Source organism: Liolophura sinensis, chromosome 1 (assembly GCF_032854445.1).
Source record: "Liolophura sinensis isolate JHLJ2023 chromosome 1, CUHK_Ljap_v2, whole genome shotgun sequence".
Classification (NCBI taxonomy): domain Eukaryota; kingdom Metazoa; phylum Mollusca; class Polyplacophora; order Chitonida; family Chitonidae; genus Liolophura; species Liolophura sinensis.
Window position 1 is genome coordinate 33,738,676 of NC_088295.1, and position 26,844 is coordinate 33,765,519.

At 37.2% G+C, this 26,844-nt stretch overlaps 1 protein-coding gene across 1 annotated transcript in view; it reads right to left on the reverse strand.

The window, feature by feature from the left end:
* The window catches only part of LOC135479605 (sorbin and SH3 domain-containing protein 1-like), an 80,522-nt gene that overhangs the window by 46,816 nt on the left and 6,862 nt on the right, over positions 1 to 26,844 (reverse strand). Inside the window, exons 2-4 of the mRNA XM_064759533.1 lie at positions 7,440 to 7,591; positions 3,727 to 3,803; positions 1,283 to 1,402 (exon numbers count right to left, since the gene is read on the reverse strand). Of these exons, the coding sequence (XP_064615603.1) occupies positions 1,283 to 1,402; positions 3,727 to 3,803; positions 7,440 to 7,591 (349 nt within the window). The remainder of the gene's footprint in view (positions 1 to 1,282; positions 1,403 to 3,726; positions 3,804 to 7,439; positions 7,592 to 26,844) is intronic.

A 26,844-nucleotide genomic window follows, 5' to 3' on the forward strand; every position in this document is an offset into this window, starting at 1 on the left:
AAGTAATAAACGCCAAAATGGTTACACATACATGATAATGTATAAATCCTAGTAGGCTGACATAAAACATCCATGGCTTTCAGTGAATTCTTCATATAATCTCATGTACAATGTATTGTATATGAACACTGCATGACAATTCAGCTTTACTGTAACATCAGATGCCTTTGTTGCTATGTGTGTGTGCGTATGAAAAAGATGACTGCCTCAGGAAGGAATGTTTCGTTAAAATTAAGTATTAGTTACGCAACAATGTACTCCAGCTTAAGTAGTACCCAGATGTGCCTACAGGTACAAAAACTTCAAACAAGATAGGCCAGACAAGCCCTTCACACTCCATACATATCTGAAGTACATTCGGCTAATGCTGGTCTGAAATAAAGAGTTATCTCCCTTACAAATAAAAATATACGCATGACATCTAGAACCCCATATAATGCATTTTGTCAGAATTTTGTGGATCTTTTGAAAGTAAACTGTACTTTAAATGATTATCATTTCTTTTCAGACCACACATCAAGACCACACACTCTACTTGGAATGTTCCTGTTGATTAACTTTTGGCTTGCTTAAGAAGAACAAGTTCTCCACTTAAAATTCTATCCAGTTTGAAGAGGATTAGGTGGCCTTACACAAAATTCCAGCTACAGCTAAAACTTGTCTTTAAGTGTATATCAAGGTTAAGTTTTTTTCCCCCCAGAAATTAAGCAAGTGCATTTTATGTTAAAACTACTCTTGTCACTGTGATAAAAAAAAAATTGTGTACTATATATTACACAGAATGAAATCATGTGAAACAAGAACATAAAAATCATTAAACCATTAAAAATATAAACAGTATCAGTAAAAAAAGTACTAACTACAGTAACTTTTATGACATAAGTTGTGTATGTATAAACACTTTTCATCCAACATAATGCACACTTCTTCTGAATTAAGGGTCAAACCTTGGGCTCAGTTAATGTTTTCTTACCAGATGTAAAATATCAGACATACAGCACATTACAGATTAACATAAATGAAATCTGTATAGTGGCAGTATAGATATCATTTTATGTTTGTCTCTAACATGTGTGTTTTAGAGACAATTTTGTTCACAGATTTAACCATTATCAAGGATGACACTTTCTAGATATCGCACAGAGGTATCTGGTTCAAAAAGTGCAGCAAAGTTGCAACACTACAATCTGTGCAATATCCAGAAAGTGTAATCCCTAACAACGATCAAATCAAAATACACTTTCTACACGACACCTATAAATCTGAATCTGTTGTTGCTTACCTTTCCTACTGTTAACAGTTATTGTCATGCTAGACTGAGAATCCTGGGAAGGGGAGTAGTCTCTTGACCGCGAACTGTAGGACACTGGGTTATAGGATCGATATGATGTATCACTGTCACCTGGGAAGAAAAACCAAGAAAGGACACAGGTAAAACGCAGGTGAAGAGAAATGAAAATCAGACAAATCAAGTAAACAGAAGTAAAATACTTACCACTATATCTGGAAACCACGACAACTTAAAACACACTTTTACCAGCCAATACATACATGTAGCTCTAGACAAAAACAATCATTTTGAAAAACAAAAAATGTCTACATTACAGTCAGCTGAAAACTTGACAGATTTAAACGAGAGGAATGTTTGCAGAGGATCACAATGATCATTCTTGATACAAGCATTTCTCAATTTCAGGGACCAGATCTACATGTGTATTACTACAGGAGATTCACAGAATTTTTCATCATTATTTCAGAAGAAAAAAATGATGAGTGCACACCTGTACATTTTGTAGTACATGTAGAATGCTAATTGATTAATATGTTTATAAATGTACAAACCTAACCACTCTGCTTCCACACTCTACCAGAACGAAATGGCCAATGAATAGGTTTATGTACACGTAGGTGAAATGGATCATACAGGTTATTGGGGGCATGTGTCAGCTTCATATGGATGAAGGGATAGGCATGCAGTAAAAGGAGTGTCCATGGAGGCACCAAGATGTTTAGGTACATCCTGTAAGCACTGACTGTGTTCACATGGACATACACTATAAATCTCTGTCTTGGCACTATCATGGATATGTTCATCAAAGACAGTTGTGATTTGCACAGATGAGTCAGTCAAGAGTTCTCAGACTGTATTACCACAGATGTTATCACCAAACCACTTGTGCTTCACACACCAATACTTAAACATCTGTATACATGTACATGAACATTAGGCTAACACTGCTTTACCATGTACCACATTCCAGTCAATACAGTGTTTCCACAGCTCTCCAAAGGCTATGAATATAGCAGTGTTCGTTCAGTGTTGTCTCATTGGAGAAGTGCCAATGCTTGCCAAAAAAGAGACACTTTTTCGAAAGCTAAATAGATGAGAAAATATAGTGGCTAATGGAATTCCCGTCAGTTCTTCCGAAGTGCAGGTATCTCAAGGTCATCTAAGGACTAGGTACAGAATTACATCCTTACAGTTTACACAACATAAAAATCTTTACACTAAAGACTTTCTCCACCAGGCTCACAGAACCAGTCAAAAAATATCCCATTAACAATGATGCAAGCCTTTCTTATCAGGCTTCATATTCATAAGTTGTCTATCTGAGGTAGCCCTTGGGATATACATGTATAACAGAGTAGTATTCAAAGTAAATAGCAGTTTTCATCATAGATAGCCAAGAAAACTCTCATTAACCTCTACAACCAGCTATACAGGGTATCTTTCAACAAATTGCATGTGTATGTGTCACAATTCTGGCTACATGTAGAGAAGCCTTACTTAAGCATAATGCTTCAGCCACCATGTTATAATTACATGTACACAAAACCCAATGGAATTGAAAATGCCAAACTACAAGCACATGTCAGATGCCATAAGAATGATATGTGAAAATCACATTACTAGCTCATGTCCAAGTAGGTGAACACACAGCATTGTCTGCAGACTGTTTTGAGCTGAAGAGAACAACAGCCAGAGAAAAATACTAATTAATTGGTACGTTTTGTGTTTGTACTCGGCTAAGCTGTAGCTACATGTACTACCAGAGAAATCACAGCTGAGAGTCAGGAATCTTGGCAGAGAATGCTAGACATGTACTACAACTGCTACTACCGGGCAACCTGCACATAATCAGACTTCTGGACTTTTGCGTTCAGTCTGTATTAGCCTGCAGGTCTCTGTATAAACATGGGCACGGGCCAGCAGCTTGGCTGTGGAAATGTCAGAGTGACTACACCCAGGTAACACAGTCAACACTGACTGACGAACCCTTACATTACACCACACCATTAAACCCATCAAGGTCAACTGACTTTTCTGGCGGTTCTTTGGAGATCAACAATTAGGATTACACCAATTTATTACATCCTTGCAACTGTCAACAACTGATCAGAAACCTCATTGTTTCACCTGATTGACTACCTGTCACAGTTTCAACTCGCTTACTCAGGAAAGTTTTGAGTTTTCTCCACATGAAATCGTGTTTATGAGGTTACACTGCCTGATGGTTACTCTCAGTGCTTGTAGGCACTATGACTATGGTATGGACCACAGATAGCTTCTGACTCTTAAATGTTCCATATACTATCACCTGACAGTTATAAATATCATATAAATGTGGAGAGTGATATGCAATGTATTTTTATAAACTAACATGAACATACATCAAAAAAGTACAAATATATTCACATAATGTACAAACAACAGACAGTACATACCTGTATATACTTGGTCATCTGACACAGATGGAATATGCTGCGCATCTCCATTTACAGGCCCATTTAAAGACTTCCCTCTAAATGAAAAAAAACAAGAACAACGCTGGAATGCATTGCATGTAGATGTATTAACATTTTGGAGGTGTTCCACATTGCACAGGAGTGATTCAAATATATCTTGCATGTACATGAATAAATACAATGTATCTTGTTGTAATCTAAATATAGGCAGATTTATGCATGTGTTTCTCTTTGAAACATGACAGAAACAATAGTAGTCATTAATGTACAAGTACTTAATGACACATACATGTAAATGTAACAAACATGCATTGCTCATGTATAACACCATATATATATATGAGGGAATTTCCCACCAATGATTTTTTTTTTCTATCCTGTAATTTTGACCGTCTGTAAAAAAAACAAATATGCATGGCCTAAAATTTTAGTCTTTCATATCCTCTTACTCTAATGATTTGCAAAGGACAAAGTAAGCCAATACGTGTTCTGGTTCAACTTTAGTGCAAGGAAATTAGGATTCAACTTGCAATATTCATGTGTATGATATACAGACACACTTCCCACTTTAAAAAGGTCACATACAGTGTACACATGTAGATCTATATCAAATACTCTGCGTGAAAATGCACACATACCTATATTTTGCAGCAAAAATACGAGATCATAACCTTAGATTAATTCATCTAACACCTTACCATTAGGTTTCCCATGTTTATGCACATAAATGTCTACATGTTTGTGTTGGAATCTGGACACCAGTATGGAGAAAAATATATGTACATTTTATGTGACTGCGAGTAGGTCTGCAGGTCTGGTTATGATTTACCCCAGGGGTGTGGGTAATATGATAAAGCTGTTACGTGATAACAATAGTAGCACAGCGTACCGCCTTTTCCTTCAGCTAACCTCTACCACTGGCTGGGCAATTCTCCAACAGAAACAGCCTGGATCTAAACTCAGGTAGACGGAATAGCCCTACTAACACTATACCAATATAACAAACCACATGGCAAAGTAGACACCAATATTTACAAGAACAGTTTCTGATAGTGAAATGACACAGCTCAACTCTGCAGGTAAACATCATAGCAAGGTGCTGTGTATGTGATAGGTAAACATAAATAGTACCCAGTTCCGGTAAATATGCATGTACTTGTTTGATACTGAATGAGACTTTAATCTATATACTGCACATGTATGTAGACAGGCAAAATGACAGTCAACAACTACATTTCTGACACTGTTTGTAATACATGTAAATATCCATGTAGTTAACCTGTTATGCAATTTCGGGTGAATATCCTGAAGAATTCTATCGAAGTATTTGTTGATCTACAAGGCAGGTGCACCTTTTTTTTTCCCATAAACTGTCAACTAGTTACTTTGCTCTTATTGCTAACTGAAATGAAGTGACTGTAATCAACCAGGGCAATGCTAAGTCACTTGGGAACGCATATTTTCTGAAACAAGCCACATGTTTCTGGAAAAATTAATTCACCAAATGGCCAGCAACAAGAGCCCATGATCGTATCAGCTCTGCTCAGGGGTTACCTGTTAGAGAGACTGGAACACTGTCCATAACAAACCACTTGATGGAATTACCCTAGACACCAAAACGCCAATTCTTTGGACATTAAACAATATGACGGTTAATATATCATTAACTAGTGGAATGTCATCAAAACTGCGCTATGTGAAACTTTACTTACATATACCAGAGGCAGTACATGCATATTTATTTATTTCACTGGTGTTTTATGCCGTACTTAAGAATATTTCACTTATACAACAGCGGCCAGCATTACTGTGGGCCGGGTGGGGGGGTGCCTCCGTGGCTCAGTCGGTTAGCACGCTAGCGCAGTGTAATGACCCAGGAGCCTCTCACCAATGCGGTCGCTCTGAGTTGAAGTTCAACTCATGCTGGCTTCCTCTCCAGCTGTAAGTGGGAAGGTCTGCCAGCAACCTGCAGATGGTCGTGGGTTTCCCCCAGGCTGTGCCCGGTTTCCACCCACCATAATGCTGGCCGCCGTTGTATAAGTGAAATATTCTTGAGTATGGTGTAAAACACCAATCAAATAAATAAATAAATAAATACTGTGGGCAGAAACCGCGCAAAGCCTTTGAAACCCACGACCATCCACAGGTAACTGACAGACCTTCCCAAATTACATGTATATGTGTACACCCAACCAACTGAATACTGCGGCCATCAGCATATAGTATTATTTCATCGTAATGTTGCTGAACACCAGTCCACAACATTTAGTAAATGCAGTAAATGTTTAGGTAATTACCATGAACCAATCAGTTTTAGAACAGTCAATATGCATGGACATCAGCCCATGTACTGGGAAAATACCTATACATGTATGCATAGTCTGATACCTTAAGTCATGCTAAGGCACATTTTCCTGTTTAAGGCAGTTAGTTTTCAACACAGCAGCTGTTGTAAGAATCAAATACTGCATGGTGAAAATGTAGTTCTTGACTGTATATGTTTATTGAATTACTGCATGCTGCAAGGCCTCTGTGGTATAGTGGTTAACAAAAGCCCAGATGCCTCTCAACAATGTGGTCGCTATGAGTTCACCTTCAGCCCGCGCTGGCTTTCTCTCCAGCTGTACATGAGGTCTACCAGAGACCTGGGAATAGTGTTAGGTTTGATTTCATTCATTTCATTCAACTCTAATGATATAAATAAATAAATAAATAAACAGATGTACATGTACAATGTATGTAGTATCAATGTGCAACAATGTCATCTGTACAGAACAGAAAACAGTCAATGAGAATTTTTGAGCGTTCTGAGAGTAGCGTGTGATTCCATGAAGATTATGTATGTGCCAGAAACAATCACATTTACAAGTACACCTACATCCTCATGCACTTTGCCAGTAAACCACTGTTTTACAAATTGCATAGAATTTTGTTTACTCTTCATAAAGCTTGTTTGAAAGGCTGCAAAAAAACATTTCTTTGTTTACAGTGATCTGTTTCTTGATGATGCAAACAAAACAATAATTGTTTTGTTTCATCTTAAAGTTGTTGACATAAACAAGATCATTAAATCCTCATCACTGCGCAGCCTGGATGAGCACTGTCATGTACATGCAGCATGCAGACATGGATGGAGTGCTTGTGGTCAACCAGAATGCATATGTATACTTTGAGTGTTCTGCATTACATTTGCTCTTGCATATGTATGATCTAAAATCATGTGTGTACAATTCAGTTTTTCACAATTCATATAAATTATGGGAGTTTTGTGAGTAAAGAAAGCAGGGCATAAATCCTGGGAAAAAGTGTCCACTGTACCCAAAATGCCACCTTGACCTCTTTGATCAATGGCTAGTGACCTAAACTGACATAGTCCAGCTAGACCAAAGGCTCAGGGAGGGCCTGAGACTAAAGCTATGCAGCTGTTCCTTAACTTTTCATGATGCATTTATACAGAGAACATGTGCACAAGCTGTACATGTTCATGTAGCTGCTAAGCTTGATCACACCCACACGTACATGTAGCTTGTACATGTTAATGTTATTGTATTTGAGCTCTTCTCACTAGAAAAATGTCTGTATATCATTTGCCAACGACAACCTGAACACATATATACAAGAACTCCTAAAATAATCATGTATACGTACACATACACATACACATACAGGTATTTCAGGCTAGGCATACTCACCTGTAAAGTTCTAATGTTAAGGTATCCCCGGCCTGTTTGATTAACTGTTGAGCATCGTTGTGTGGTAATCCGTGAGTGCGCTGTCCATTGATCTCCTCCACATAGTCCCCCACGATCACACCCTCATTGTAGGCCTTACTGTTGGGGTTGATCTGTGTGTGACAGACAAGACAGGCTGCTAGATCTGGGTTAATTTAATACATGTACAACTGACCCCATTCACAACCACCTTCTCTGAAAATCGTAGTACTACGCTATTACAGGTACACTCAGGTATTCACATTAGCAATTTAAATCATATGATACATCTACCTGAAATAAAAAAAAATATGTAAATGCATGTTCTCGCCTAACTTCTGATTACACATACATGTAGGCCTACGTTGACAGATTTCAAACTTCTCATAAGAACGGAGTGGGTTTTGTTTCCTCTGATCTTAACATAAACCTATATGTACATGTAGATCCTGAATTCCGTCACATCCACAAATTCAAGGCTATACAGGTGAACATAAAAGGGCATATGCTCAACATTTTTGACAAAAGGAAACTCAGCTTCATGACTGACTGTCGCAAATGTCAACTCCATGCCCTTTGGACAGGTATGTATGTACAGTACATGGACATTTATCTACATGTACAGTTGTATGTATACACTTACATGTGGAAATAAAATTTGCATACATGTCCAAGTCACACACCTGCTGTAAAATTCATTCCTGTATTGATCACTCCATCCCTCACCACAAACACATGTGCACCCTAATTCTTCAACATTTTCAACTACCTCTGCAACCAATATTTTGAAACATTCTAAGACAACCATGTAGAGAAATGATTTGCACAGTTTCATGAAGCTTGCATCTTTAGTGACACAAACAAATCATTCTTAGTGTCATGTTCATACTAATTTTGTGCTGACTTTCCACTGAAAAACAGAACTTTAGTGGTTGAAAATGTTCAAGATTTACAGTTTGTGCCTGGGCATTTCCATATATAAAGTACATCTATGAGACTTTCATTTGTACAAAGGTACCAATACTGTACATGCATCCTTAACACCTATACATTGTAAATATTACTTTAAACTTTCTGTAAAATCCTGTATATGATACTGTGAAAAATATCCAATTTACATGTACATAGAATTAAATTATGGCATCCATATTTTACTGCTCTGAATACCGGTATAATAGGACAGTGTCCTAAAAACAGTCCAAACCTTGTTGCTTGTACAGTACATGAACATAAGTAAAATGGTCAAAATGCATGGGTACATGTATGACTGACTCCACATGTGCATCTCATATCTCCAGTAGTGAATGAAAATGTCATCATTAGCAGTGAGGGGATAGCATCAGACAGATGGGCAGTGGAGAGTTGGAGTCAGCTGGCATGGGCAGGGATGGGGCAAAGGAGAGGAGGGCCAGTCAGGCATACAGACACCAAGGGGCATCAAGTTTCAACTCTCCAAGAAGCCAAAGGGTAAATTTAGTGTGCAAAGGATATAAATAGCTGAGATGCCTCAACAATGTGAAGGCATGTAGAATTTATGCTCAGTGAAATTGACAGTTTGTTTCCATAGGTATACATGTGTATGTATTTATGCATAATGGTTCATTGGCTACACTGGTCCAGTGTCCACTACTACTGAACACTGGATGTGCATGAATGTGTATCAGCTTTTACACATAGTGAACACAGCTTTACTACATGGGCCAACTGGCTTGATTCCAGAGATGGAAGATTTCAGTGAATCATTTAATATTATCATGGATCATGGTTGTTCACGTTTCCCTACAAACAATCTGACTTCTGATATAACACATGTTCATGTATATTCCCCAAGGTTAACCAATGCTGAACTCACAAAAATAAGGAGAACTGGAAGCATTAAATGATTATATATAGAAAGCCTTTAATGCTTGCAGTCCTCCTTACACAAATGTTTGCCAAACTTGAAGGCTGCCTATCTCCAACAGGCAAAAGCTAAATGTGGGGCAACTGGGGACAAATACAGGAGTAGACCTCTTGCTGAGCAGAACTTGTTAGATAAAATATCTTGAGGAACCATCCCAGGCCCACCAAGCAATGAGTGAGTAATACATCATTATCTAAATAATTCACAGGAAACCATTCAAGATGATGATGACAGCTAATGAAGACAAACTACTTTAACATGAACATAATTCAAGTTCAAACTGTCCTTAAAACAAAACCTGAATGCCTAGATGTATTGCCTTTAAAATTTTCCCTCTGCCCCCTTCTTAGAAGCAGGAGAAAAGAGTTTTCATGTAAAATATTATACTAATTTGTTTGTTGGACCATTTCAACCATGGACACATCATCTTTCATCTGATACATAAGAGATGCTGAACAGATTATAGAAAAAAACAATTTACTGGAAAAGAAACCTGGCAACAATGATTGATGTTCTAAACAACCTTGAAAATTTGGATTACACAAAACAAAACTGTGACTTCGAAGTTCTTTGGCATATTAAATGTACATGCGTACATACGTCTAAAATATACATATATATGTACCCAGTGTATACATGTACACACGTTTATCGATCACCAGTACATGAGAGCTTACGTCTGCCAATGTGAGAACATAAATGTACATGGGGCAAGGTATAAATGCGAAAACTAAACAATGTTTTTTTATGCAGTAATTGTGTAAATCAATAAAACACTGACACTCCATGGGCTGTCTTTGAAAATAAAGTTAATTTTTTTTTCTTCCTTAAATAAACACAATGCAGAGAGGTCTGTACGTGTACTTAACAAAGACAAATTCTTTGTGTCAAAAGCGAGGACATTCGGGGCTGAAAGGCACCTTTGGGAATATAAAAATTACATCCAAATAAAGTTTTTGGATGTCAGCTGGCAATTTCATTACAGGGCTTAGTTGTTCAGAGCTGGGCCTCTACTTTGACAGTTAAAGTAAAGCTGTCAATAAAATTGCAGGCCTCGTTCATAAAGCCGGCTGAGATCACTGCTGCACAGGTTACAGAAGACCACAGTTATGACGACCTTAAGCCTGGTCAGATTTAGGGGATTTCTGCAGTTTGACATCCAGATCAGCCTCATCTGTTAATGGAGTATCTTGAGGAGAATTTATTAGGACTACAGACAAGGTGCTATCCTGGGAATACATGGTAAATGGTGAAGGTTGCCAGAAAGTCCTGATAGCACCAAATTAGATTAGGCCAGCAGTGTGGACAGAACTCTATTGAAGGTACAATTCTATGCCCTATTATCCACGGCCACATTCTCTGACAGGATTTGATACACTTGCGGTTTGTTGCACACTGGTCTGCAGCCGAGAGTTTTAACAAACCTTGCACCATCAACTGGCCATGCATAATGTGAACTGTTGGAGATATTCCAGATGAGGTCACTGATGGGAATGAGGTCCCCTTGCTTCCTGGAATTCATGTAGCACTAAAGGATAATTTGACTCTTTCCACAGAACAGTTCAACAGGGGGATGGTTCTGATGGACTATTCCCATCCACATTATAGACAAGTGAAGCTCTGCACGAGCTCTCACATCAGCATGTGCTTTCATCAAATTCATCACAATGCCTCCAACTTGCACATGGACAACAATACATGTACATTATTCTGAACTGAACAGACTTCAACACAGAAACTATTCTCTGCCATTCACGCAGTCCTAGATATTTTGTATGTGGTCTTGTTTATCTACACATACCAATCAATAAGTACAGTACATTTTGTACAATAACTTCTATTTCTCTAAAATGTACATCTAGATGTAACGATGTAGAAGCCACATGTACTACATACATACAAGAACATGTACATGTATATGTACCATATCAACATTCCACTGAATATTTTGTTCACCCAAATAAACAAACATACACATAGCAGAGCCCTGACCTTTCAGTTTACAACATATCAAATCTGTTGTACATTTCAACATCACACGTCATGAATACTGATGCTTAACATCCATAATTTCCTGTCAAATGTACTGATCCCTGACATGCATGGAGATTTCTTACACAAATGAAGCAGGCTTAACAAACATACACAAATGCTAGCAGGTGATTCATTTTTGTAGGAATAGCATTCCGCGTCACAAACCTCAGTTCAGGAATTATTTCTGAAAATCAGTATGTGCATGTAACTGCACACAACATTGTGATTTCCTCAGAGAAGTACTACTACTGGCCTGCACAACAACATAAGACATGCTTAATTTCTGCGAGTATCTGGCTTACCCTAATTCCTCAACCCTTCCGCATATGAAAGAGCAACTTTCAGAGCAATTTATGTACATCCTTCATTTGATTTTGCAGAGAAATTCCATTGGTTGGATTGGTCAGTTTGAGAGCTTCACAAAAAGTATATGTTTGAATAAACACCTTGCAAACAGGCGCAAAGGTTTGAGAATTACAGTATGTTTCAAAGACACTGTACCACGTAGTTTAGATGTTATCAAACATAACTAGGATTAACATTCTATACATGTATATATGTATGCATTTGTAACGCTTTTGCAGTACAAAGACACACCCAGTACACATGCCACATTGCCATGAGTGCATAACTTCGTGAACATGAATTTGTTGTGTGAAACATGTCCTACACCTGTATGGACATACATGTGTCACATATTTTGACAAACCAGCACAATAAGTACCATACACAGTAATTTATGTACAAATACATGTAATTTGTGCATTTTTTTTGTGCACATTCATGTACATGAACCCTGTACAATATAAATACTCAATTTACATAACTAATTACAGTACCTGTCTTCCTGCGGTCTTCATCTTAGTGAATCTATCACAAAGTGATTAGCTTTATCTTGTACTCCAAAGGTATATATGTGTAAGCCTGGTAACCCAGTCAAGCCAAAGTTCACCTGCCCAGGTTAATGGTGTGCTTAAAACCTCTTCTTAGCCCAGGGCTACAAGCTTTTGTGGGGAGGGGACCATTCTTAATGTGGCAGTGCATTCCTGGGAACAAACACCCTCTATTAAGTGTTCATGCTGGCTTCTGGTGCCCTTTTAGGCTATCTATTGATACATCATAGTACAGTTATCAATTATGGGACAACAGTGGCAGAAGGCTGTCACCATACATTTGGCACTGCAGGGGATTGTTGTCCACTAACTGTCACCTGACCAGGCTGACCGGGTATAAATACTTCAGGATAAAATGCTCCATTGGAAGCTATTCATAAGCCCATGGTGTCAAGACTCAAGATAACATTCTTAGAGATTATCACTGACTGGAAGGTTTACACTCAAATGTATGTAGACCTACAGATGTTTGTATGCAGTGCATCTCTTGTGTCTTCTACAATCTCTTACAAAATCTACATGTATATGTACATGTTATATATTATATTCATAAAAAAAGTATGGAAACAAAGACTCAATAATAATTTGTTGCAACAATAAACATGACAACTATGCTCAAGTACACTGCAAATTTTCAGCTAAAGAATAAACATGAGGATACATGTACACATGCCAATACAGGAAACAACATTCCATAGTACTACTACCTAATTATATACTGTATTACTGTAATGAATGTACATGTAACCTCTGCACTAACATCTGACCTCAGCTGCTTACAATACTGCATGAGCATTTTTCCCGAAGGGGTGTTTAAAGCTGTATCAGAACAAAGATGTCACATGTGCAAATAATCTAAGCTGCTAGCATAATGCTAATCCAGTTGGCACTTTAAGGGTATTAAAGTGGCGAAGTTGTACCAGACAGAGCCACTGTGAGTTGGAAGTCCTGTGTCAGGTTACCATGTACCCTTCTGGTCAAATTACCCACAAGCCTGCATGTCAGACAGGTACCAATTTGTACATAGCTACTGTTAAACAGAGCATAACATTGCTAACCAAATATTATCACAGCTTCACAGTTGTAAAGGCAGTAGCCACTGCTCTGTTAAACAAACAAATACATATTGATGTGGAATTTGGCAATATTAATACATTCTATATTTTTATGAGAACAAAATATAACTTGACAAATAAAAGCAAACCTGCCATTGCAGAAAAAGATCAAAGAAAAGGTGTTGTAGAGAGTATATTATACATCCACTTGTGCATGTACACATAGATGATAATAACAAAGTACATGTGCACAGAAGCTGTTTACTTGGACTGTTGTAATTTACTAACACACAGCATTGTACATTATTTACCGGCATGTTTCCTTTGCTATAAACACCAATGCGGTCACTGTGAGTTCAAGTCCAGCTCATGTTGGCTTCCTCTCCGGCCGTACGTAGGAAGGTCTGCCAGCAACCTACGGATGGCCGTGGGTTTCCCCCGGGATCTGCCAATTTCCTCCCACCATAATGCTAGTCGCCGTCATATAAATGAAATATTCTTGAGTACGGCATAAAACACCAATCGAATAAATAAATAAAATACTTTGCAATAAACTTATCAGAAATGAACATGTACCAGACAACTGACAAGATCATTACTTGGTACACATGTACATGTACATTGCACATTTTCCATATAAATAGGTGTATGGACTCCGCAGATAGAAACACACACTAAATAATGAATATGTAAATGAGCTGAAAGGAAAAGAATACTGAATGAATGAATGAATGAATGAATGACTTTGGCTTAACGCCTTGTCGGCAAAATTTGTGCCATATTGTGGGGAAAATGATCAATGAAAGAAACACTTAGGAAGTTCATTTCGAATATGATTTATATAGCATTCTGAATGTGATATTCTATAGCATCACATTTTGTTACCTACAGCACTGCCTTCAAAAACCCCAAGAGCAGGTTGCTAGCTGTATGAATGGGACCAGTGTAAGGCTTCTGGATCAAAACAGTCTGTGTTCTGTTGTGTTGATTACATTTGGAATTTGGGGAATGCCCCCATAAATTGACCAGAAGATAAAACAGTGCCAGCTGGACCCCATGCAAGAGGTGGGCCTTTCATGAAGTCTGCTCCCTCTTGTAAACTAGGCCATAAGACACCAAGTCCTCAGGGGGTGCCAGCTTCTATTGTCACAGCTGAACAAAGACATGACCCCAGAACCACCTTACAGCATGTCTTACGACTTTGGTTTCCAGAGTATACTAGTAATCAAAACAATTACAAATTCATGGAGATGTGCAGTTACATATGTGCATGTCAACAGTGCTCTCTGCAATATACTTTTTCAATGTATTATTAGTTAAAAAGACATGAAACAAGAACTCAATATTTTCTTATAACAATACATGTATATAAATATATATATATATTTGATATGATTGGTGTTTTACGCCATACTGAAGAATATTTCACCTATACGACAACGGCCAGCATTATAATGGCAGGAAACCAGGCATAGCCCGGGGGACACCCTTTGACTATTGGCAGGTTTACATGTATAGGAGATGTGTACTAATGCACTTAATAAATTATGATGTACAAATATGTATTATTTCAAGACATATAGAACTACATGTACCTGTACCAACTCCATATTTGGGCATATGCACACTATTACATGTACATAGCATACATCATGTAACCTTGAATTAGACATTAATTAGGCAATATTCTTTCTGATATATAAGTGTCATGTATATTTGTCAGTGCTATTCCCTGCCACCACAGTGCAGATCGTATTGTAAAAGACATTGTACCATACAGCAAAGAGATTCAACCAGAAGTGGTTATACAGTGTGTGTACATTTTACATGCACTGCCAAATGTAAACAGATCTCAGTTGTTAATCTACTCACAGGCCCAGACACAAGTGGGTTCTAATGGACAATCTGAATGAAACACTAGAAACTTACCCCCAGAGAACCACAGATCTTAATAGGGCAGCAAAAAGCATGGGCTACAGAATCAAACCACAGTATAAGCAATGGTCCAGAGCAGCAGAGGCCAGCAGTTACAGTGATACTACAGCCATGGCACACACTACAAGCCCTGGTCCATGTGCCAATCACAATAACACTCCCCACACACCAGTCAGTGGTTTGATCCCTAATTTAGGTTACAACAGCCCCTTCTCTAAGCTCACTGGGTACCCAGGACCAGCAGCTGTCTAACCTCTACCACATAGCAAATGGGACTACTCCAAGACAGATGGTTGGGAGTGGAGATAATTTACCCCTTAATTCTAAATCACATTTCGATCAGGAAGGACCAGGCTCAAGGAAAAATGACAGTAGTGACAGGCAGAGCAGAGCCATTGTATGCTGATGTGCTGCCATGTTTGTTATTCATTTAAATGGTCAGTCAGTCACAAGAGAATCTCTAATCCACTTTTAATCAATAAAATACAGATTTTCACAATCTCTTAAAGGGGCAATCCTGAAACAATGCCACTTTCTCTGATGACCTGGTTATCTTGACATCTTGTCAAACAACAGCCTGGGAATTGAGAATTTGGCAAGCAAAAGCAATAACACAATGCATCCATTCACTTAATTCGCATTATAAAAATGATGAATTCATTTTCCCCACAAAGTTGACAGCGCAAATGAATCAGTTTTTCATTAAAATTTCAAGAATATGAACCCATGATATCTGATTTATTATAATACGAGCTTTTTTCTTTTTTAATTAAACTACTGTTTTTCAACGGGGTACATTAGATCTCTGCCAACTGTAAGCTATGGGCCTACATGCATGTAACTTGCAACAGATTCATACATGTAACATGTGAACCAAAAGCAGCAGCTACATAAAACAGGTTCAGGCACATACATGCAAATAAAGAGAATATTGATCAAGAATTTGTTTCATTTGCCAAGATAAATGAAGAGAAATGTGTGTAATTTCCTCAGAAGACCTGGTTTTGACAAGTTCAATTACACTACCCTATATGGACACTGTATTACTGCCAGTAAACTGCATGCTGTCCAATTTCCTTCTCAGAAACTGCACGGTTTTGTTCCGAAAACATTCACTTAAATCTTGAGACCCTAAACTCAGCTCTTCTCTATTGCTCTTCCTTTTATTATTAAGGTTATTTGAAATAATGAAATCCTTCACATTAAGTGATCATCAAACACACAAGGGCAAGCAGTGCAGATGTCTGTTCTTGTGTAATAATGCAGAGTAGGAGCTGGTCCTGGTAGAAAACCATTTGCCATTAACGCTTGCAAAAATTTCACATTTTGTACTTAACTTCCTTCCTTTTGACTGTCATGCAGCATTCTTTCTTTAAGACTTTATACCGCGCATACACACACATGCCAACATACTGCTAACATCAAAAATGTACAAGGATCACCTTCCTTTAGAGTTCACATATCTCATTATCTTGATGATTTATATCAGAGCAGTTGTTGGCCAAAACAGTAAACTGAGATCTGTGAATTTTGCCATTTCCATCTTCTACTCAAACAGACAAGTTGGGTATTAATAACAGACACCACCTTGAGCCTAAAAATAACCTTGAAGTAAAAAACCATTTGGTTGAAAATATCTCCAAGCTCCCTTGGCTTCCTTTGAGGGATGCGATAGGTTGCCATCAGCTATAATTTCAAAAATAACCCCATAACCCAAACTCCTAGTATCCTTTTTATACATGGTCAGATAGGTGCAGAGAGGAAAGGTTGAGCCTTTGAAGGTATGATACAACTACTTGTCAGGGGTGATTCATCCAAATGGCAATGTCTCCCATCTTAACATCATATGTGAATAGGGAGCAGCAGACTTTTCCCTTCCCCACAGGTGTAGCACTATTGGCTTTGTTTTATTCACATACTGAACTGTACGTAATTCACAACTACATGAATTCACAACTACATGAACTGCATGAACTAAATGTACATGAATGTCCAAAATTGTGATACATGTATGTGCAGTTACGACATGGCATGTGCACTATACTGAAAAAATCAAATTTTGAAAGACAATGCTCAGCTTTAAATAACATGTACCAATGCATGTAAATGCTTAGTTCACTACACATAATTATAGAAGGAGTTGATGAAGCAAATGTATAACATGTAAAAACGTATGCCAAATTACACATGTATGTGTCTGAACAACCGTAGTGCTCATCATATTTATCTGTTCCATGTACATTTATATACATGTTATCACAGTAAGTACATGACGTATATTAAATAAATCAAGAATGCAAATGACATTTCCAAAGCAATGGTGACTTTCTGTTATTCTGTGGGTTGTTACATGAAATGTACCCATGAAAAAAAAGTCATGTCCAAATGTTTAAAATGTGCAAAGAGCAAAGAAACACAAAATGAATCTCATTTATTTACATGTACATCTACCTGGTAGAATATATTACAGCATATGCCTTGAACTCAAACTAAGCATCTATGTTTAAAATCCACTCTTTTAATATCTTTACACTGATTTCTTTGCTTTATGATATAGATAAATGCAAAAAGATACTTTACTCACACTAAATTAGTTAGGCAATATCAAACGGTATGAGAGTTTCAATACATCTTGCTGCCCCTACTGAAAGTAGCCTGAAGGTTTTATCATTTGACACTGACAGTGGTTGTCACTTACACTTACCCCAAACAATATTTACACGTGCCAGAAACCTGACAATCATTCCTAAAATATAAATGCTCAATGTAAAGGGAAAAACACTGACTTCTGATTTTGCTTTGACACAGTAATATGATTTACACGTATATGTAGATCTACATCAAATGTTTAAACAAACTATGGAGTCCTTGTACAGCTAATTTCCACTCACATACTACAAAAGTCAGCCAGCCATAGGTTAATTTCAATTATTAAACCCCTACTTGTCATTCCAATGAACTAGGTCAGCCCATTCAGGAGTAAGGTCAAAGCCTATCAAAACTTCGCTGAGCGGGAAACTACCAGTGAGTAGGGGTATTTATTAATGAACTTGAAGGTTCTGGGACATTAATGACTGGGTGTGAGCTGACTGTGTAGTTGATGACAGTTGAGATAGCTCCCTGAGCAGGTAATTACCCTAATACCACACTGTACACGACACACACGCATCAATGCTGTCCGTGGAGGTACAGTATTCACAGTGATCTATACAGGTCGGGGTTTGTGTTCAAACTCTTTGGAGCTGTAGCAATATCAGACAAAATAATAGTTAAAGGGTTAACCATAATTGATAGCTAGGGTCTGTCAAATTTCACGTCATTCACCTGGATCAAAGTGTTACTTGTGTAACTGTATATTGCTTAGTCTACAGCTGGTCCAATGCAAAAACAATAGCCTCCTACAAGTGATGAGAAAAACACAATTTACCAATCCTCAGGTGTCCCTTTAGGGCTATCACATTCCAAAAACAACCATACCATCATATCTTGCAAAATACTTGATGGGCAATATTAGATACAGCTTATAACCAACATCAAGCTCAAGGAAAATGTTCAGGTAGGCTAGGTAAAAGTACTTACTTTTTCCACGCCACATCCAAAGCTGAAACCTGGCCAAGATTTGCAGTCCTATGCCAGTACCTGGTTATTCTCCCTCTCCCCGTTCAGTCAGAATTAATAGACAGAAGCAGAGGGGTCAGACATTCACAAAGATAGTACCCAAACTAGGAGGCACACATTCTCAGAGGTCACAGGATGCCACAGCCTCAGGTCACTGCCATGGCAACTGGATGCCATATATGGCACAGCCACTCACTGGAGGGGAGAGCATGAGGAGATGGAAGAGGGTTGAAGGAGGTTCAAGGAAAAGATTGCAGCCATCTGTCTGTCATGTGTTTAATTACATTGCCCAATTACTGGTTCATTTCCTGGCCAGAGGTAAATTATAGTGTTGAGCCACAGACTTAATTCTGGGCACCCATGGCACACAGCAGAAGAGGATGGATTAACCTTGGCATGCAACTTTTCTGAATAATGTTAGCTCATTTTTTCAAGACAATACTAAATATGCATGTTATGAAATCATCCTAAGAACATTCTAAAATTCACATTTTACAGATCTTATATTAAATGTGTGGGCTGGTACATGGTTGTCGAAATATGCAAGTTCTGAAATAGGGTAAAGTATGAAAAAGGGATACAATTTCAGTTCCATATGTATACATACATGTTTATTTTTGTGCACTGCAAGTGTCATGGACATCATGATACCACTAAACACCAGTAAAACAAATACCATCTCTAAAATGTATATTTAAGGTACCATATAGTGGTAATGGTATTCTTTTATCATAAGGCATATTGATTACTATTTTGGTAAATTGGATGAAAAATTCCAGATAATACATGTACATTTGTATGTAACAGAAACAATATTTATTTAAAGTTAAATATTTCATCACAATTAATGACAAACTGAGGACAACTGACAATGACGACTTCTATATATACTCTACATGAGTTATTGCCCATGCTGTCCCAGACCCAGAGCTGGAAGAACCAGTGAGCAGACTTGGAATCCTACAGGAGACAAAAATAGAGCTTGTACTAATGACTTTTTATTTCACCAGAGAAGGCGTCATCCGTGAAGTATGTAGGCAGGGCTGTAGTTCTCTCACACGCACTGGGCTGTTCTTTAAACTCCCCCTCCCTTCCACCTCTTCTCACCTTCTCCATGTACTATGAGATGTAGGTAAGAAGGTTTTCTTCTGGTCTCTGACTCACCCCCTCCTTTCCTTCCTCTCTGCCAGCTACATACTGTAGTCAGCACCCTAGTGCAGACATGTGCTCAAAGGCCTGCTGCTATAACCAGGATCTACATGTTTTACCCTTTTGCCAAATTCTACATTAGCACCTTGAAAGTTTCCAAGACGTCATTCACATTTGGTTCTCATGATGACTACTAAACATACTAACAGCCGGGCTAGTGCATTTTACCAGCAATATTTTATACAAGGGAAAGGCTAAAATAACACACTTGTCTACACAGCATACAACTACATGTATGAACATGACAATGCACTACTCTGCAGAATACAGGTAAAAATGCAAATACCCGCAGGTACTGTACTAGTATGTAAATGCATGTATGGTACTGGCACTGTATAATCAGTTAGGCAGAGTTTCAAGAAGCACTGGTTATATGTTACATGTACATGATGTACATGTACTACGAGGATTTCATTTATTTATTTGATTACGCTGTACTCAAGAATATTTCATTTATACCACGGTGTCCAGCATCATGGTTAGCGGAAACTGGGCAGAACCAAAGCCAACGACCATTCGCAAGTTGCTGGTAGACCCTTCCACGTACGACAGGATAGGGAGGCCACCAGGAGTCGGACCTGAACCCACACTGACCGCATTGGTGGGAGGCTCCTTGGTCATTGCACCATGTTGGACCGTTTCAAACCGTTTCAGCCACAGAGGCCCCCTGTACTATGAGAATACAATCTTATTAAGAAGAGGTTGACCTTTATGTACATACATGTATATGTACACCTCATGTCCTCTGCTCAACTTTCAATTTGGTTTTTAGGTCAACTGGGTTTGCTTGGATTCTGCCTGGTATCTTCCTACTATAATGCTTACAGGCTAAGAGACCACTTAGATGTATTTTTGTTGTAAATTTTAATAAACTGCCAATCAGAAAAATGTCAGTATTGAGCGTTATCATCTAAAATAGAATTTTTTTTTCACATATCAAACTTTAAGTAAAATACATTGAGAGTAAATAAATAATTCAACAGCTCAACAATAATGACCAAAACAAAAATATGTGTACCGCTTGACATTCCAACTTTTTTTAACATAAAATTTTAGCACATGGAAGTTGATAGTAAAAGGAGTACATGTGCTCATCGTATACCAAAGAGCGCTTTTCTTTTTCTCCTAATTTTTGTTAACTCTCTCATATCTAAACATCGCAAATTATGTCACCCACTTTTTATAGTTTTGATTTTTTAAAAAGAATTCCTTCTCTTTTAATTACATCCATATAAACATACATGTTCACCATGATGTCTTGTGTTATGCTGTACCAGTCAACTATCGCCTCCAGTCATCTACATACAAATTCAGGCATATCTCATTAAACAAGTAAACAAATCTGTTTGCTGCTTATGTTTTAATGTATTGCTGCTGTGGTCATAAGTTCATGTCCCACAATAAAAGCATTTAAACATCTCCAAGTAGGTAGAAGGTAATAAAGAATTATTCTTTCAATGAAGAGAAAAACAAGCCTTTTAGCCCATAGCTGTTCTCTACATTTACCACTCTATCCATGGGAGGTAACTCTGGAAGGAATGGATTACCTCAGGTGTTGTAATGGATTTAAGTAACAAATTTTTCAATTTCTCAATTAACTTTACATGTTAATTTTTAGCTACCTTCTTACAAATAAAAAACTTCATAAATTTGGACTGATTAGTTCTTCAACACATTTTTCCCCACCAAATCTTGTTACCTACCTCAAATGTCTGCAAGGACATGCACATGTACATGCACTGAGGTAGGCTGATCTTTACATGTGTTGGTAACATGCCTTATTCAACAGATCTCATAAGGTCAATTTTACAATAATTATAAAACAAAAACGTAAATTATAATTTTGTCACTGTCTTATTATAAACAAAGAAGTTTAAATTAAATATCTTTTCCATAACTCAGATATGATTTACTCCTTAAGTTTCAGCAGACTTAAAAGTGGGAAACACACAATACAAGTCAAGATGAAAATATAGGTTTTACAAAACAACATTGTAAATGTAGCTTGTTTAAAGATAAGACCTTTTCTTCATCAACCCACCTTCTCCTAAATCCTTCTCAGGTGAATGAACTTTATGCAGCAGTATACATACATGTGATGTACTGGTATATGTGCAGTGCACGTTGCACTTATATTTTCACTGTTCTATCCAAATCCACACATGTACCTGCCAATAACAAATACATTTTAACAATTCTGAACAAAATTATGACACATCTAACTGCAAGTGGACAACAGTAGACTTAGGAGAGTGAACCGCTGCTCATGGGCTTTTTACATCTACAGTGGACGTGTATACATGTACATTTACAATGTGCACAAGAATGTTCATTGCTTTTATACACACACACAGTCAAAAAAAAATAGTTTAAGATGCACTTGCATTTGAATTCCACGCTAGTTGAATCAGAGTTCTGTTATTTGATGAACAACTCCCTTATGACCACATTCCATTGATGTTAATAGAACACACATGTACATGTATGATACAGCCTGTGCCAGTGATACATGTATATTAGTCACTGCAGTGTGTGTAACATACCCCAAATGACCTAAAATTTTGTCCATGACCAAGTTGCTCATTTTTCCTGATTCTGGGACTTCTACTGATTTTAGAAAGACACTTTGAGAGGTGTTTGAAAGATAGGATGATATCCTACTGGTACATTGTAAATTTTGGCACCAGAAGTAATGTCTCATGACATTTATTTCTCTCCAAAAATGCTCTTTTGTGGTGGAATTTTTTGGTCTTTTAGGATAGATGTACTTGTATACAAACACAGAGGTGAGTGTACAAGTAATTCCTAACTGTGACCCGGTAGCCCTCACCTCACAACTGGCTCACCCAGATAGAGGAGACACCCCAACTGTGCCACATCTACTGCTCTACTGTTTACAAACCTGCACACATTAAAAGTGTGTTCAACTGACTGGTTGTGACAGATGCCAACAACATTCAGATTTTATTACACAATGTTCATGGAGAGGACCACAAGGGTGTTGATAAACTTGTAACATTATGTGGAAATTCCTGTGCTTTAATCCCTTTACATCAACACTTGCGCGAACATGCACTTAACTAAAACACTAACGTTTTCTTGTGGACATCTTAATTACTTGATACTTTATGATATTTCAATGAATTCAATAACTTTATACAAACATAAAAGAATTTTTATTTGTTAACAGCAGCCAGGACACCAATAATGATCAGGAAACACTGGCTACAAGTTCAAATCTCTCACTTTCATGTATAGCATGAGCAACCAAAATACAGAAATTCAACAGATCAAATCATCAGCATATTGATACATGTATGTGTTTTACAGGTATGCAGACATTTCCATGGGCAAAGATGGCTCAATATGAACCTGTACTCAATATTTTCTTTCATGTTCTCGTACCACTCCAGAAGAAAAATAATTTCAGGACAGTGGGAAGGGTTAACAAAGTAACACTTGCACGCATGTACATTTAACAGAAGCCGTACATGTTTCAACATTCATCTTAACTGCGTACCATAAATGAATATGCATGTACATGTACATATGTAGGTCTATATTCCATCCCATACTATTGTACACAGACACTCCCATGTAACTGCTATTTATATTTTAATAATCTGAATGGATTATGTGGTTATAGAGTCTGGTACGGTTAGCTGCCCATATAAGGCCAATGGTTTACAATAAATGAAAATCTGCAGATCCTCATAAAACAAATCTACCTGTACATACTGTAAATATAGTCACATGTACACTTAATTTCCTATTTGGTTAAAAGTACATTTAAAATAAATTTTATTTATAGAACTTTTCCACACCTTGCTGAATAGTCTTAATCTGTACCACAATACTAACAGCTGATTTTTGCTCACATTCTTGAAATAGCACGAGGATGTGGCTTTATCCTCATACAGGCTTGTCAAACACGTACACTCATCTCCATATGTTTGTCTGATCTGTGGTCATAGTTACATGTACATATTTTAAAACCCAAAGAGGATATGATACTTCCTAAGTATGAACATTGTACCATGCGGAACAGCTGATGAACAGTTCTACTTGTACACCTATTACTCTATCCCTAGAAATAAAGTACATCCCACTTGCATACTTTCAACGATCACAACTAGGTATGTGTACTGTACCTCACCCTTTATAACTGCATTGATACATGTACATTTATTTCTACAGTAAGAAGAATGACAGAACTTCCAAAAATTTCAAATGATCTTTTAGGTCTATATAGACTATTGTTCTATACTGCAAAAGTCTGAATGTACATATTTCCTGTGGTTTAGTTTTCAGGTTTGTGGGCCAACAGTCAAAGCACAGCACAGAATGCACAGATACAGACTTGTATGCCCCTTATCTCATATTTCACACCTTCTCTTTCATATATGTAGGAGGGGTTTTCTATTTTAAGTAAACGACAATTTAAAAATTCAGACAGGTGAGCAGGACAGGAAATATTTTTTAGGTTAAAACAGCCAAAGATATATACATCCAAGCTCAAAGAACAATGTGTTTCAGGTTTACGGTCGTTTATAACACAATAAGTATGTATATATATATATATATATATATATATATATATATATATATATATATATACACACACACACACAATATCTGTACATGTTGAGGTGATGATACATATCAATGTCGTAGCCAGTCTTCGTTTAACATCTGAATACGGTATGCAACATGTAATAAGCATCACTGCCACTAAGAACATACATGTACATGTATGTGTAAAATTATTTGTAAATTTTTTTGAGATTGAGCTTAATCTAATTTAGTTTGAAATTAAAGTCTTTTTGTCAGACAACAAAGACTTGTCTTCATGAACTGTCTTAACTGAAGACAAATGTTTTTTCTCTAGATAACATATATGATTTGAACTACATAATGAAGTACCCCATAGATGAAGGACAGAGCCTAAATGATTTATATTCAATTGCAGCATTAATTAAAGTCTGAGCTATTGTATTTACATGTAAATATTCAATATAAAATATACACAAACATCAATGATGAATGCGTTGTTTCCTCATCATCTCGTCATATCACACTGTACTGTACATGTAGGTGACAGAAATACTATATCTTCCTGTTTTAACAGCTTGTGTCATTAGAGTGAAAGGCATACATGTACAGTACAAAACAGATCCATCATAATCCAACGAACAGATCCAACCAGCAGACACACAAATACGCTTGCCTTTCATTCCTCATTTTGGTTTTTCACAATGCATTTCACTGTTTTCTGAGGAATTGGCCTTAACTCTACTCTGCTTATAATTCAGAGAGAATTTACCAACACAATTTTACAGACTGGCAAACCTTTGTTTCTGCTAAATCACTTAAATAAACACAATGAGACACATAAACCTTTAGCCCCAAGATTTCCTTCCACCAGAGGCAGCATGCACCCTATCACAGGTTACACATGCACAATTAGGGCTATTGAGTCCCACGATTTGCCTGAGAACTGATGAGTGAAGGATGAATTGGATAATACTGCCACATAAGGCATTTTAGGCTGTCTATGCACTATAAATTTCTGCCCTGCTATTTCGCACCTAGTTAAAATACATGTATATCAGAATTTTGAATGTTTTGGATAGAACTGAAAACTTCTTTCCCAGTGTTACTACACACATCCCCAGCGGAGATTACCAGTTTAACAAAATGCCATGACTTCAATTCCTGCAACCAAAACTAAAAAAAAATTATGGTCATACTAGAATGATTTTTGATAGGTTGAAAAGAAAAGTGCAAGTTGCATGCAAAGTCAGGGGATATACATGTACGTATATTTGAGGTTAAAGTCGACAAATTTACTACATAAAGAGTAAGGAAAACTCAATGTGCTCGTGTAACTTATACAAATGACAGACAGTCACAATGAAGACTATACATACAGTTTCTTTAAGTTATGACATGCACAGATTGATACTGAAGGTGTATAGATCAGAAAATCTTACACACAGTGTAAGTGATGGTAATGTTCCTGTGTACCACATCCATGTAACTATCCTTTGCTCATGTGTTTAAGTTCTCAGATGTCATACAATCACCAGACTCGTGGATGCACTCGTCACTTAGTTTGCCATCACTGTGTGAATTAAGCTGGCAACAGGATAACAAGTTAGTATGATAACATAAAAAAAAATGTACAAGTCTTGAGTGTAAACATTTTCTCTTTAACCAGTCTTTATAAACTACATATATTTCAATTAATTAAAAAGTCATATATTAAACACATCATTTAAATAATTTCAGAATTTACTCACCCATGTCCATTTACAACGCAGATAGTGCTTGCTGTCAGACTATCATTATCACATATAAGAAATGTCACTTCAGTTGTGCACATAAAAGATGTAAGATTTTTTTTTTTTGGCAACATTGGAAACCATTTGTGAAAAAAAAGGTGTGGTATTTCTTGTGAAGGTTAAGTTTTAACACGCTCATTTAATGAAGTTAAACATTTCATGTATGTCCATATATTACTGTGCACATAACAGGCCTACACAACACATGGCTGTAGTATTCACGGTCACTTGTTTTTGAGAAATTTGTATTTGGCTATATTCTATTAATGGTAATTTAATCAGGCACATATTTTAATATGATGCTCTCTGCCTTGAAGTGACCTTTTACCAGTCCATGCTGTATGTTTCCTGCATTAGTAACACTGATAAAACATCAAAACATGATACTCATCAACA